Source organism: Rhineura floridana, chromosome 7, assembly GCF_030035675.1.
Source record: "Rhineura floridana isolate rRhiFlo1 chromosome 7, rRhiFlo1.hap2, whole genome shotgun sequence".
NCBI lineage: Eukaryota > Metazoa > Chordata > Lepidosauria > Squamata > Rhineuridae > Rhineura > Rhineura floridana.
Window position 1 is genome coordinate 113749714 of NC_084486.1, and position 12949 is coordinate 113762662.

The window sequence follows — 12949 nt, forward strand, 5'->3', positions numbered from 1 at the left end:
GAAATTGGGAACATTTTTCTCACTCCTTTCTTGGGTTTCTCTGGCTAATGTCAATCTAAAGCTCTCCCTCACCGGTATTTAATCTTACTGGTTGGTCCTATAGTTCACCAGCTGCATCAAACCACTTACTGAACATGAAAGGAAAAGAAACACTTACTTTCTTTAAACTGTACCCCGCATGAAATATGATGGGAGGCAATAAAACATTGAAGAAGATTGAAGGATCAAAAGTCATCTGCCAGAAAGAACAAAGACAGAAACATAAAACACCTATTAGGAATTACATCTCTTAGGAAAAACAAAGAGTCTTGTGGCATAAGCTTTTGGGAGGAGAGTGGGCTGTTTCTCCTATGTAGAATACAGAAGGACTGCAGATGATGGCTGATATCACATTAGAAGACAAGGACCTTTGTTTCATATGGTCAAATTACACCTATCAAAATTCATTAAAAAAAAAAAAATCTGGAAATAAGGGGTGGCATATGACTAAATCATACTCAGAGCAGACTTACTGAAATCTGTAGACTTAAATTAGTCATAAATAAATTGTCTATTGATTCCAGTAGGACTATTCTGAGTTGAATATCACTCCATGGCTATAATGCTGAAAAAGTGGGTAAAACACAGAAGGATATAATAGCAGGAATGTGAATGTGTATTTGCCAGTAGTGCTTTGACTCAACCAGATGAATTTCAATTGTGGTAGGGAGAGCAAATCTACTTTCTGCTAAAACCAGATGAAAAGTTGCTCCACACAGATCTCCCAGTACAAACACCTCTATTTAAATTCCATTCTGTGGCAACTACTGCTGTACCATCCAACTGTAGTGGACCTCAGTGTATAGTATCTGTTTGCACGCAACCCTTAGATGTGGGCTTGTGGGAGATGTTCACAACAGTTCAGTTTGGCATGTGGTGGCCACTGCTTATGAATGAATTGCCAGCAGCTTTCTGCCATGTGTTGTCTGTGTGAGCATGTGTGGTAGCCCAAGTGCTGGGTCAAAGATGAACATTACAGTGTACAGTGGTAGCCTAATAGTGGTCATTGCATAAAGATGACACACATGCCATGTAAAGGGTATAAGGATTGTCACCATTCCCTCTGAAAGTGTTATGACCATTTGTAAATGCCAATTCATTTCAATTCCTGCCAATTTAACATTTCTACTGGTCATTGTACAGTCTAAGCTAAAAATAAAAAATTAAACTAACCCAAAAGCTAAGCATAAAACCAAAGTTTAACTCAGGGGTCACTAGTGTGGTGCCCAGGGGAGCAGCGTGTCACCAGTACCTTCATAGGAAGCTGTCTTACACAGAGTCAGACCATTGGTCCATCTAGCTCAGTATTATCTACACTGACAGGCAGCAGTTCTCCAGGGTTTCAGGCAGGGGGCTTTCCTAGTCCCACCTGGAGATGTTGGGGATTGATGCTCTACCACTGATCTACAGGCTATGGCCCTTTCCCCATGTCTCCTATATGGCCATGAACGTTCTCAGTGTATGTTCCCTCAAAAATCCACAATGCATCAAAGATTGTTTGCTCTTCCTCCTCAGTTCCTGTTTGCACTGGCTTGGCCTCTCCTTTATTGAACCCATCCCCTTAAACATGCCCATATTTTATTGGATGACAACATTTGACACCCGCTCTTCCTTCTATTCTGAATAGAGGAGCGGTGCAAGGAGCTTCCCTCTGTGAGCAAGCACAATGGTGTCTAACGTGGGTGCTTTATTCCATTGTATGGGGTAGGGGCTGATAAGGAGCATGCCCTCACCCTTTTCTGGTCTTCTAGATGTGGCAGTCATTCTATGACTGGCACCTACTGGTCCAAAAAGGTTGGTGACCCCTAGTTTAACCACAACATTTGAAAGGGCTCAAAATACCTGTTGTCCCTTTTTTAGTGGTGGAGTTCCAGAACAGGAATGCATCTCATCTCCCCTTCTTGAGACATGCCTCTGTGTCGCCAGTCTTTCCCACTTCCCACAGTTTCTTGCCCCTTTCCTTATTGCCCAGCTATGTCTCTTTTATGTGCATGCTGGTACTGCCTCTCGGACACGTGACATGCCAATTCACCTCTTAGATGTGTATGCTGCCCCCTCTCTCCCACCCACCTTCTTTGGCTATTTCCCAAGGTGTGAATTAGGGTCAGTTTCCTGAAATGCAAACCAAATGAAATTCAACTCTATTTCTATTAGTAACTTCATTTTATTCCCCAAAACTTGAAAATTTATTCATTTAGATTTCGGCAAATAATCTTTGCAGCAGGGAACATTTCTTTGTTATTTCCAACCTTTCTTGAACTGGCAAGTCTAATGTATCTGTACAAAAAGTCTGCAAACTTTGCTTGTTACCTCCCTCAGAATGATGACAGGAAGAGACTCTTTTGTTTTAGTTCTTGCTGGGAAGAACTAGTCCTAACACTCACTGGAATAATTATTGATATATTAAGGAAGCTAGGTATATTTGTTTTCTAGTGAATTACAATACAGTAATACTTCACTTAACAAAAGCTCCAGGAAAGAAGCTCCTTTTAACAAAGTATTTTTTGGATATATGGGGGGGGGGGGCACACACTCTGACATAGTCTAAATCTAAAACTTGGAGGAGTTCCAGAGAAAGCTGGAAATGATGATCTGGTAGGTTCTCTCTCAAGAACTTTGACCAACTACTTAAATTTGCAAAACCCAACTGCAGTGGGCATAAAATCAGTTCTTCGAAAAGGAGCAAAAATGGCAAAGGGGGTGGGCAAACCAAGAGATAGTTTAGTAACATTTCTAATCCTTTAAATGAAAGGACTGGCTGGAAAAGACATGCAAGTGATAACATGCATCCAAATGAGTATTTAAGAAGAGAGGTCAGAAACCAGCAAGAAAATAAGTTTATTGAATGCTGGGCTTTATTCCTAAATTATTGGAATGATAAAGTTGAGGACAATTTTTATCCTTATAATATTGTGCTTGAATTGACATTAGACTGTTATTGTAATGCTATTTGTTGCTATGTGCCTCCCAGTCGACTACGACTTATGGCGACCCTATGAATCAGCGACCTCCAAGAGCATCTGCCATGAACCACCCTGTTCAGATCATGTAAGTTCAGGTCTGTGCTGAACTTCCCAGGAGGATCCTTACGCCTGTGCAGCCTCTAAGATGAGCTCCGTCTTGGATGAAACTTATCCAGTTTTAAATTCAGTCAGAAGGGACTTTTCTGACTGGAGATGATTTCTTCCGGATAAGGAAGAAGCATGAGATCTGCCACATAGTTTTGTTTTGATTGTTGGAGTCTGGAATTCGTCAGAATTGTCTGCCTTCCAGCAGTTCAGACAGAGCGAGGATTTTTATGCTAGCTCAGCTGGATAAGTGACCCGTTTTTTTTTAACTGACTAGCAGGCAAATATTCTCCTGTCTACATTTATCATTTTCTTATCTATACAGCTAAAGAGATTTGTCAAAGTAACAGCAATTAGGTTAACCTAGATGAGGTAAGACTTTCCTTCTTTATTTACGGAACTAAGGGGGAAGAAAATATAAATAGCTTATCTTTTTTTTATTGCAAAAAGCTGACATGGAAAATTGCGTTTTAAAGTTTACAACGGATGAGAGATTTCTGATTGGGAGAGATAAGAAATCTTTCTGATTTATAAGGCTTTTGTGTAATATATGTAAGGGACTATTTTTTCTGATCTACTTTTTTTTTTGACGAATCTGCTCATTCTCTCTGCTACTAGTTGTTTGGACGCTGTGAACTAAAAGCTGTTTTTGCACTTCTGGGCTTTTAAGAGATAAGGACTGTCTAGCGTGTGACGTTAGTTGGTTGGAAAGATTAACTCCTTTGTAACTGGATAAAGAAATAAACTGCTCTTTGCTTGGGACATTGAAAATTGAAGGAGTTTTGTTCTTTTGGTTTTAAGAATGACAATTAAGAAGATCATGGATATACAAGAAGGGACTTTATTTCTAGACATGCTTCAGAAAATAATGAATGGGATCAACTCAATAAAACAAGAACTGAGAAATAATAGACAAGCGTGGAGAACTGAATGTCATGAAATGAGACAGGAGCTGAAAGAAACTCAGGATTCTATGAGAAAGGAGAATAAAGATAGATCTGGAAAACAAAAAAAGGATGAAAGAGAAATTAAAGGCAAGGTTCAATCTATGGAGATTGGCTTAAATATGGACATGAAAAAAGATTTGGATTTCCTGGTTGTGACGGATCCTGGAGATAAATATTACAGTTTGGAATACAGCGCTGTCTCTGAAGGAATTGAAGAGACTGGAGATAAAGATATTATCGGTTCAAAAAAATTCCTGGACTGGAAGGATTTGATGGAACTCGAAATGGAGAAAGTTAACAGAATTAATCCCTGTTTTGTGACAATGGAAAAACCTTCAAGAGATGTACTAGTGTATCATGTGGAAAAGAGGAGCAGAGGTGCAGCTTTGAAACAATACTTCAGTGTTACGTTTGGATTTGATGGTGAGAAAATATCTATGATGGAGGAAATTCCTATTAGACTTTTATTATATGACTATGACAGCAAGATTTTTGGGTGCGTAGAGATGGAAGATGGAAGACGGACCCAATATGGATAATGACAGAAGAGCGATTTGAAATTACTGGACTCAGTAGATTTGATGAGTTGAATTAATTGACATGTTTATTTAGAAAAAAAAATTGATTGACATATATCTCAAGGATTGGAAACTTCTCTTTGACTTTTTGTGGAAGATTAAAATGATATGATGTTAATGAGATTTGAAACCAACTAAGATAACTGTTGGAGGAAGGTGATTTTATAATCTATTAAGAGATAGGTCTGTTATACATTATAGATTTATAGCTGAACTATGACAAATCGGAAGTCAATATTATTTTTTTATATATATGTATATTTTTTTTGTATTGTATTAGTTATTGATTTGTGTTGTTTTCTTTTTGTATCATTTTGGTTTTGAAAATTAGAATAAAAATTAATTGAAAAAAAAAAGTTCAGGTCTGTGCTATATTGAGATGCATTTTCTTCTGTTGTGTTATGAGCCACTTTGGGCACATATGTGTGGAAAAGCCGCATACAAACTGAATTTATTATCTATATATTTACAGTGATTTGACTTTCAGACTTATCCTCCCTCTCATATCACCCACAATATATTTTTATGAGTTATTCTTGTAAGCTCTGCCTTTATCTATCTACTTACACTTGTTCTTATGTCTTTCTCTCTTATACACACACACTTCTTATGCCCTTTACTTTGTGACCTATTAATTGTTTTATAATATGCTAATAGTTTGGTTAAGATAGTTGTTCATTTGGTTGTATTTAATTATCTCTTTCTCTCCATTTATTTTTGATTTTCTCACTATATAGGCACATTCAAAAATAAGTGATGATGAGATAAAGCCATTCTGTCTGAACCACATGAAGATATCGTAGCTTTTTCTGAGCTGTAATGATGATGATGGCAGGAAAGAAGGGAGAAATCATTATGTATAATGAATATTAGCATAATTGTTGTTATAATCCTGCCTAGATTTGAACCCCTCTGTGGTTCATTCTGGTTTGTTCTGCAGAGGGGTTATTTAGCACCACCAAGAGACAGTACTTTCCCTTGATCATGAATGGTTGGCTATTATGTTCAAACCATTTTATGGGTGAATTATTTTAATAATGAACTATTCTCTCTTTCTACATTAAATACATGAATATCCCATCCACTAGATATATGGAAATAATACCATAATATACTATTACAATGCATTACTAAAATTGATTTTGATAGCATATTTGGCATTTTAAAACCATAAAAAAGAAGAAAAGGGGGAAAATCTAATAATTACTCTTAAAATACTATTTCCTTACGGGGATGTTTATTTACAATTTAATAATAAGCCAGGGAATTCTATGAACAGTTCATATTCAATATAGTCATACAAGTGAAAATACAGCCTAAGACTGGATGCTATCTTGACATTGTGCAACCCAATGGTTTATTAATTGATTCTGCTCTGTACCTCAAGCCTGAATTCAGGGATTGCCTTGTTTGTTATTGCTCTTATGTAAGCTTCTGTGGGACTCTTTTTGTCTGAAGAGTTGTTTAAAAATGCTTTAGACAAATAAAGAAACAAAATATTCCCATCAGGACAGATAGTACAGGAAATAGCGCCATGGCAATAGAACAAAATATCCTTGTGATACTCTTGTTGCCGTTGAGGGACTTCAGCTTATTACTCTTCTATAGGCTAACAATGAAGCAATAACTCTTTTGATTTGTTATCATTCCTTGAAGTCTAGATAACTGTCTCAGCCCCAGCCCCAAGGTTGTCTCTGTAATCAGGCCACTGTCTATTCCCTCTCCCAATGTCATGATCGTAGAGCTGAGCATGTGTTTTAGCTTGTAAGCCATATCATGCATTTTTTAAACAGAAAAGCAGGATGGAACTTATTTTTATTAATAATATTCCAATGAGCATGAGAAATCAGAGTTAATTATAAGTAAGGAAAATATTGGACCCATCACCCAAATGCAATGAGTCTCCATGCATCACTACTCTTAGGAGATTTGCTCCAATTTAGTTTGTGTTCTGTAGACAGGAAAAAGGAGGAAGACGCTAAGGCCCCATTTGCACTATACAATCAAAGCAGTATCATACCACTTTAAACAGTCATGGCTTCCCCCAAAGAATCCTGGGAACTGTAGTTTGTTAAGGGTGTTGTGGATTGTTAGAAGATCTTCATTCCCCCTCACAGAGCCACAATTCACAGAGTGGTTTAACAGTCAATCCCATCTTCCCAGGGATTGGTGAGGGAAATAGGAGCTACCTAACGACTCTCAGCACTCTTAACAAACCACAGTTCCCAAATTCTTGGGGGGAAGCCATGATTGCTTAAAGTGGAATAATAGTGTTTTAAATGTATAGTACAGATAGAGCCTAAGTTGAGATCCTGACACAAGATGATAGAAGCATAACCAGTAGAATTCTTGTGAAAGGGGTTCCAGAGAAATCCAGCTACCAGAATTACACAGCCACTTGAGTAATACCAGATGAAGCTATTGCATAATTATCTCAGATTACCCAGATTGTTCTCTTTACCTATCTTCTGTTTCACACATATACATTCTTCCACATGCTGGTAGGAAACCTTACAATGTTACTCTGGGGCAGGGGTGGGGAACCTCTAGCCAATGGGCTGATCTTGGCACACCAGGAGGCCATTTTCCCCAAAACCATGCCCACCTGTCAATCAGCTGGCATCACCTTTGCTGTCAACTGATGGGAAAGAGGGCAGGGTTCCATTCTGCATTCCCTGCAGGTGCCTGTAGGGAACAGATGCTTGCAGCCAAAGCAGCAGAATTTAATTTCCACTTGACAGCTGATGAGCACAGGTTCAGTCCTGCTCAGTTTGGCTGTACATGACTATTCCCTGCTGGAAATAGGCACACACTGCCCCCATTTTTCCAAGCATTGGCTTGGTGAGGGGAAATGGGGACTTCTCTCTCTCTCAGCTGATGCTTGGGAAAAAGGGGTCTGCATGCTTTGGCTCCACCTGCCTATTTCCAGCAGGGAACAGGTGCATGAAGCCAGCACCTGACAAGTGAGGGTTAAATCCTGTTTAGTTTGGCTGTACATGCCTGGTTCACACCAGCCCTATGCTGGACACTTCCCAAAGCACCGAGCATAGGGTTAACACCCCTTGTGCTGCAGTTCCCAAGCTGGTTGTTGGGCACTTGGGAATCCTAGCCAAGGTATTTTGACAGGTGAGCGGGACAACCTACCTGTCAATCATGTGACAGCATAATGATGTCATGTAATTGACAGGTGAACGACACTGCCCACCTGTCAAATTTGGTCCATGAGGCCAATCCTGATAAAGATCTGACCTGTGAAGCCAAAAAGGCTCTCCATCCTTGCTCTTGGGGTATAGAAAAGTGCCTCCTTCTCTTCCTGCCATGGTTCCCATAAGCTTCATGAAGGGAAATTGCCAGTAGACTTTGACTGTTGGTTACAAGCTACCTTAACCCTCTTATGTGATCTCCAAGTGTTGTTCCTTTGTTCCCATTACAGCCGTCCAAAAAACATCATTATGCCACCATTTGGGTGTCACAGATCTAGAGATCTGGGGCTGACCTAGCTTACTGTGTGTTTGGCTCTAATTAATGTGCTTTATGAGACAAATTGTGAATGTAATGTCAGATAGTTTTGGTAGTGCAACCCATACACTTATCACTGAATGTGGCATTATTAAGCCTGAAGTGTTTGTTCTTATGCACAGCTACAGTAGGCACTGTACAGTAGAACCCTGTTTAAAACATAAACCTGCTGGATAGTAAATTATATTTTTATAATGACACTGAATTTCACTGTATCTTCAATACAATTTGCTAGATTAATATCTTTAAAAGTGAGAGCATGTCATTAGCAAAATGGTCTGCAGCTCCTTTCTTCCAACAAAGTGCCTTTCCTTTGTGGGGTTACGATCCTGGATCATTATTTAGCTCTGTAACAACACAGCTTGACTGCAAAATCACTTCCTCCTCTTTTTTTGTCCAACTGATAGCTCAACTTGATAAACAGGAAGTGAGAGCTCAGCATTTTTTTTTTTATCATTCTGCTTACTCTGAATTATTAAACGAATGTGAACTGGCTAGCCAATAACAGAGTGGTAAATTTCGCTGCACTGACAACTTTATGGGGGGAAAGTTGGAGCAAGAACTTTCATCACTTAGTCTTCTATAGTGACAGTCACAAATGCCACATTAATTTGGGAATTAAATAATCAAATAGGCTTTATGCACCTTTCTCCTCTACATCTTGGGGAGGTTGATTAATTGCATAGTTGTGATTCGAAATGATGCAGTCACATTGCATATTCAGATCCATAAGCACCACATAGTGAAGACTAATTTTACAAAAGACAAGTGTGGGGAATTACAAACTGTACAAATCAACCACAACAATTATATTATAGCCTGATTTTTCCAGTTGATCCTTTCTGCCACTTACTTTTTAAGAGTGATCAAGAGAACTAATCAAGTATATTATATTTAAGATCAAAGCAAAGGCCTGCCTAGTCTAGGACCTGCATTCCCACAATGGCTAAACAGATACCTATGGGAAGACCTCAAGGAAGACAGGAAGGCAATGGCCATCTTTGGTTCACTTTCTCCACCAATTGATATTCAGAGGCATATTGCCTCTCTTACTGGAGGTAATATATAGCCATCTTGATTAGTACTTAATGACAGGGATGAAGGAGAAATTCGGTTCAGTTTGCATTTAAAGATTGAATTTGCACTTGGCAAAACAATATGCGAACAGAGTCACAGCCATCTTACAATGTTGCACTTCTCTGAATTTTGCAGTGCAGTTCTCCAGCCAGGTAATGTGTACATAAAACACTTATATTCGTGAAAATAACATACAAATGGGCATTATATTAGGGGAAATTACTCTGCAAAAATGTGCAAATTGGGCAGAACTGCATACAAAAATGTCTATATTGGGAGAAATTGGAATTAAAATTCTGATGAATTTTCATGAGGACTTTTTAAAAAATCACAAGCTGATGTGGAAATGTGGAAAACTGAACTCAAGAGAAACTGAGAGAAACCTAATCCCATCCCCAGCTGTTTATAACATTGTCTTTCGTGGATTAGCGTAACCCCCTTTTAAAGCAATTTAAGTTGGTAGCCATCACCACATCTTATGGTAGCAAATTCCATAGTTCATTTATGCACTGTGAGAAAAAGTGTTTCCTTTTGCCTGTTCTGAATCTTCCACCATTCAACATCATGAGATGGTCCCAGGTTCTAGTACTATTTGAGAGGGGGGAAAGTATTATAGCATAAGTGGACTAGAGTTCTGTGATCTCACTGTTTACAGTCTTCCCAACTATATGAATTTAAACCAAAAACTCAGAGAAACACCATGTATCTAATGTAGTTCATGAAAGCATGTGCCATAATAAATTTGTTAGTTGTTAAGGTGCCATAAACATCAGTGCAGTCAAAAGAAATCATTGTCAGACAGTGTATAGTATTTCAGAGTGTTCAGAATGTTTCCTGTGTCGAATGTAAGACAAAACCATAGTTTAGCAATACACACACTAGCTTCTCCCTTCTTTTCTATTACAGCCACAAAGAGGAGATCAGAAACATTCACTTTTTCTTTGAAACTACCTACGGTTTTGCCATTTCATACAAACTGGGAACTGTGGATAGACTTAAGCAGAGCTTGGAAGATTACTTTTAAAAAGTAATAAATTACAGTTAGTTACATGGCCCCCAAAAGTAGTAATTACCGTTACGACTACAATTGCTCTGAACATAACTAATTACTTTACTTTTTCCTCAAAAGTAATCACTACAATTACATTTTAGTTACTTTTTTAAAAAGAAATTGCCTGCAATGTGCTGGCCTTGGCTGCTGCACATCTAAGTAGCCTAAAACAAAATTAAAAATAAGCACACACACACAGAGGGTAGTAGAATATTTTTTTTATCTGTAAAATTAACAGAATGGCATAACAGAATCTCACATCCCCCCACCCCACCCCCAGCAATGATGATACCCCAACACACATATAATTCACTTGAAATCAAATTTTACACTTGAAATGCTGCTTTTACAATACATTTCTGTTATGTCTCAAAAGAACGGGATGCTCAAAGAGATGTTGCCTCCTTGCCCTCCGGCTCTTTTCTCCCTCCACTCCTGTCCATTTTTAAACAATTGTTTTCTCTACCCCATCTCGCTCTCTACCTCCTCCCTCATCACCTCCTCAGCACTCATAGAGCATGAGGGAAGAGCGACACTGCACAGAAGCCCAATTTGAAGCACATGATTTTTATCCACAAATCGGAGCAGAAGATTTCCCCTGTTTCCCTCCCCCCAAGTAATGCCTCAAAGTAATGCTGGAAACATTACAATTACTCCTCAAAAGCGATGAAGTTACTACTCATTCTGTTACTCGAAAAATGTAATGAAGTTACCCACTCGTTACTCAAAAAAGTAATAAATTACAAGTAATTTGTTACTTGTAACCAGTTACTTCCAAGCTCTGGACTTGTATGGTTTATCCCTCACTCAGGAACTTATGGACCTCCAGAAGTTGTTGGTCTACACTGAACATCTTCCCTGATGACTGATCATGCTGACAGGAAGTCCAACAACTACTGGAGAGCCACAGGTTAGTCACTTGGGGAAGAGACATAGCTTAGTGATAGAGCATCTGCCTTGTATGCAGGAGGTCCCAAGTTCATCTCCAGGTAGGGCTGGGAGAGACTGCTGCCTGGAACCCTGGAAAGCAGCTGCCAGTTAGTGTAGACAATACTGAGCTAGATGGATGAACCAGTGGCCTCACTCAGTATAAGGCAGCTTCTTGTGTTCCTATATAAAAAAAATCTAGGACTGGCTTTTTTTGCTAGAAGATTACATTCCGAATTTCTTTTTAAGGAAAATTACAGTGGCAACTGTAATATAAATGTTGTGTTTGATTGGTCAAATGCATGCAGCTTGTTCCCTCTCTCACTTGTGAACTACAAAAGATTCAGGAATACTTCAAAAGTAGGATAATATTTCTGTATGGAAAATACATCCATATACAAAATAGTGTGCAACTTTTGAACAGATAGTCACAGATGTATGCACACACATGCATTCCTTTGTGTGTAAATGGAATTGAAAGCTTTGATAGTCTGTAGCTTCCTCATCAGGTGGCATGCACACTACATATATACACACAAAAAGACATATGTTCATTCATACATACAATGACTATTTTCATGGAGATTGCCCCTTACTTTTCCACACTACACCACTGACGTCTTTGTAGAATTTTGTCACATTTCAAATTATGATAGCACCAAAGCTAAGATACATCTTTTTAATAGAAAGGACAATTTTATTTGTAATTCAACTATTTTCTGATTGCACTTGAACAGTTAATTCAAATGAGAAACAAACTTTTATGCTACATCCAAGTCTGTTTGGATTCTCTCCTCATCAATACTAGGGTCAATCAGAAATGATAATGTAACCTCATTTACTTAACAGAGGACAATCACTATACCTTTTGTAACATCATGTTGCCTTGGTGTGCATTGACGTTATGCTGGCTGATTTCTCGTTTGTACTGATATTCATACACTTTATTAGATACGTTGACAAGCAGAGTGGACAAGCCTGCTTTGAGCTTCTCGCAGTCATAGACATTTCCAGTTTCAAAATCAGAAGGTGCCGTAGCGTACCGTAAAATTAATCCCATGATGAGACCTAGAAATAGAAAGAGAGAAGCCCATGTAATACTTACACCTTCAGTATAAGTATCTAAATTTTAGTTACTTGTCACTGGGAGGAAAAATGAATTTTTCATACAGCCAGATACTCTGATTAGAAACATTATCTTTGATTTCGACAAGAGGCCTGCAGCCCTAGAGCTTCATGTGGCCCTTGACCTAGGCATCATCCACACTATACATTTAAAGCATTATAATACCACTTTAAAAAGTCATGGCTTCCTCCAAGGAATTCTGGTAACTGAAGTTTGTGAAGGATGCTGAGTGATTTAACAATCCCATTTCCTGGGGAATGCTGGAAATTGTAGCCCTGTGAGGGGAATAAGGATCTCCAACAACTCTCAGCACCCATCACAAACTACATGTCTCAGGAGTCTGTTTAAAGGGGTATCATAGTGCATTAAATGTACAGTGCAGATGGGGCCTTAAATTCAAATGCTCTTTACAAGCAATCAGTTCAGACACATATGGCAAGAGTGATCTGTCTCTTCCCTGGTAGCCCAGTGGGAGGGAAGGAAGAGAGGGACGGAAAAGTGAATGACCCTGCCTACTTCTAGTCCTGACCCCACTCACTACTGGCATGTGGCCCCCAACAGATCACCTCTAATAGAATGCAGCCCTCGACAGAAAAATGAGGAAAGGGCCCCCACTC

General features: G+C 38.8%; 1 protein-coding gene across 6 annotated transcripts in view; it reads right to left on the reverse strand.

Annotated features, from left to right (window-relative positions):
- SLC9A9 (solute carrier family 9 member A9) overlaps window positions 1-12949 on the reverse strand; it is a 414620-nt gene that overhangs the window by 385771 nt on the left and 15900 nt on the right. For 5 of the 6 annotated variants that reach the window (XM_061636945.1, XM_061636944.1, XM_061636942.1 and 2 more), the window contains exons 2-3: window positions 12072-12274; window positions 158-235 (exon numbers count right to left, since the gene is read on the reverse strand). In XM_061636945.1, the coding sequence (XP_061492929.1) occupies window positions 158-235; window positions 12072-12274 (281 nt within the window). The remainder of the gene's footprint in view (window positions 1-157; window positions 236-12071; window positions 12275-12949) is intronic. The other variant, XM_061636943.1, reaches the window with a different exon arrangement.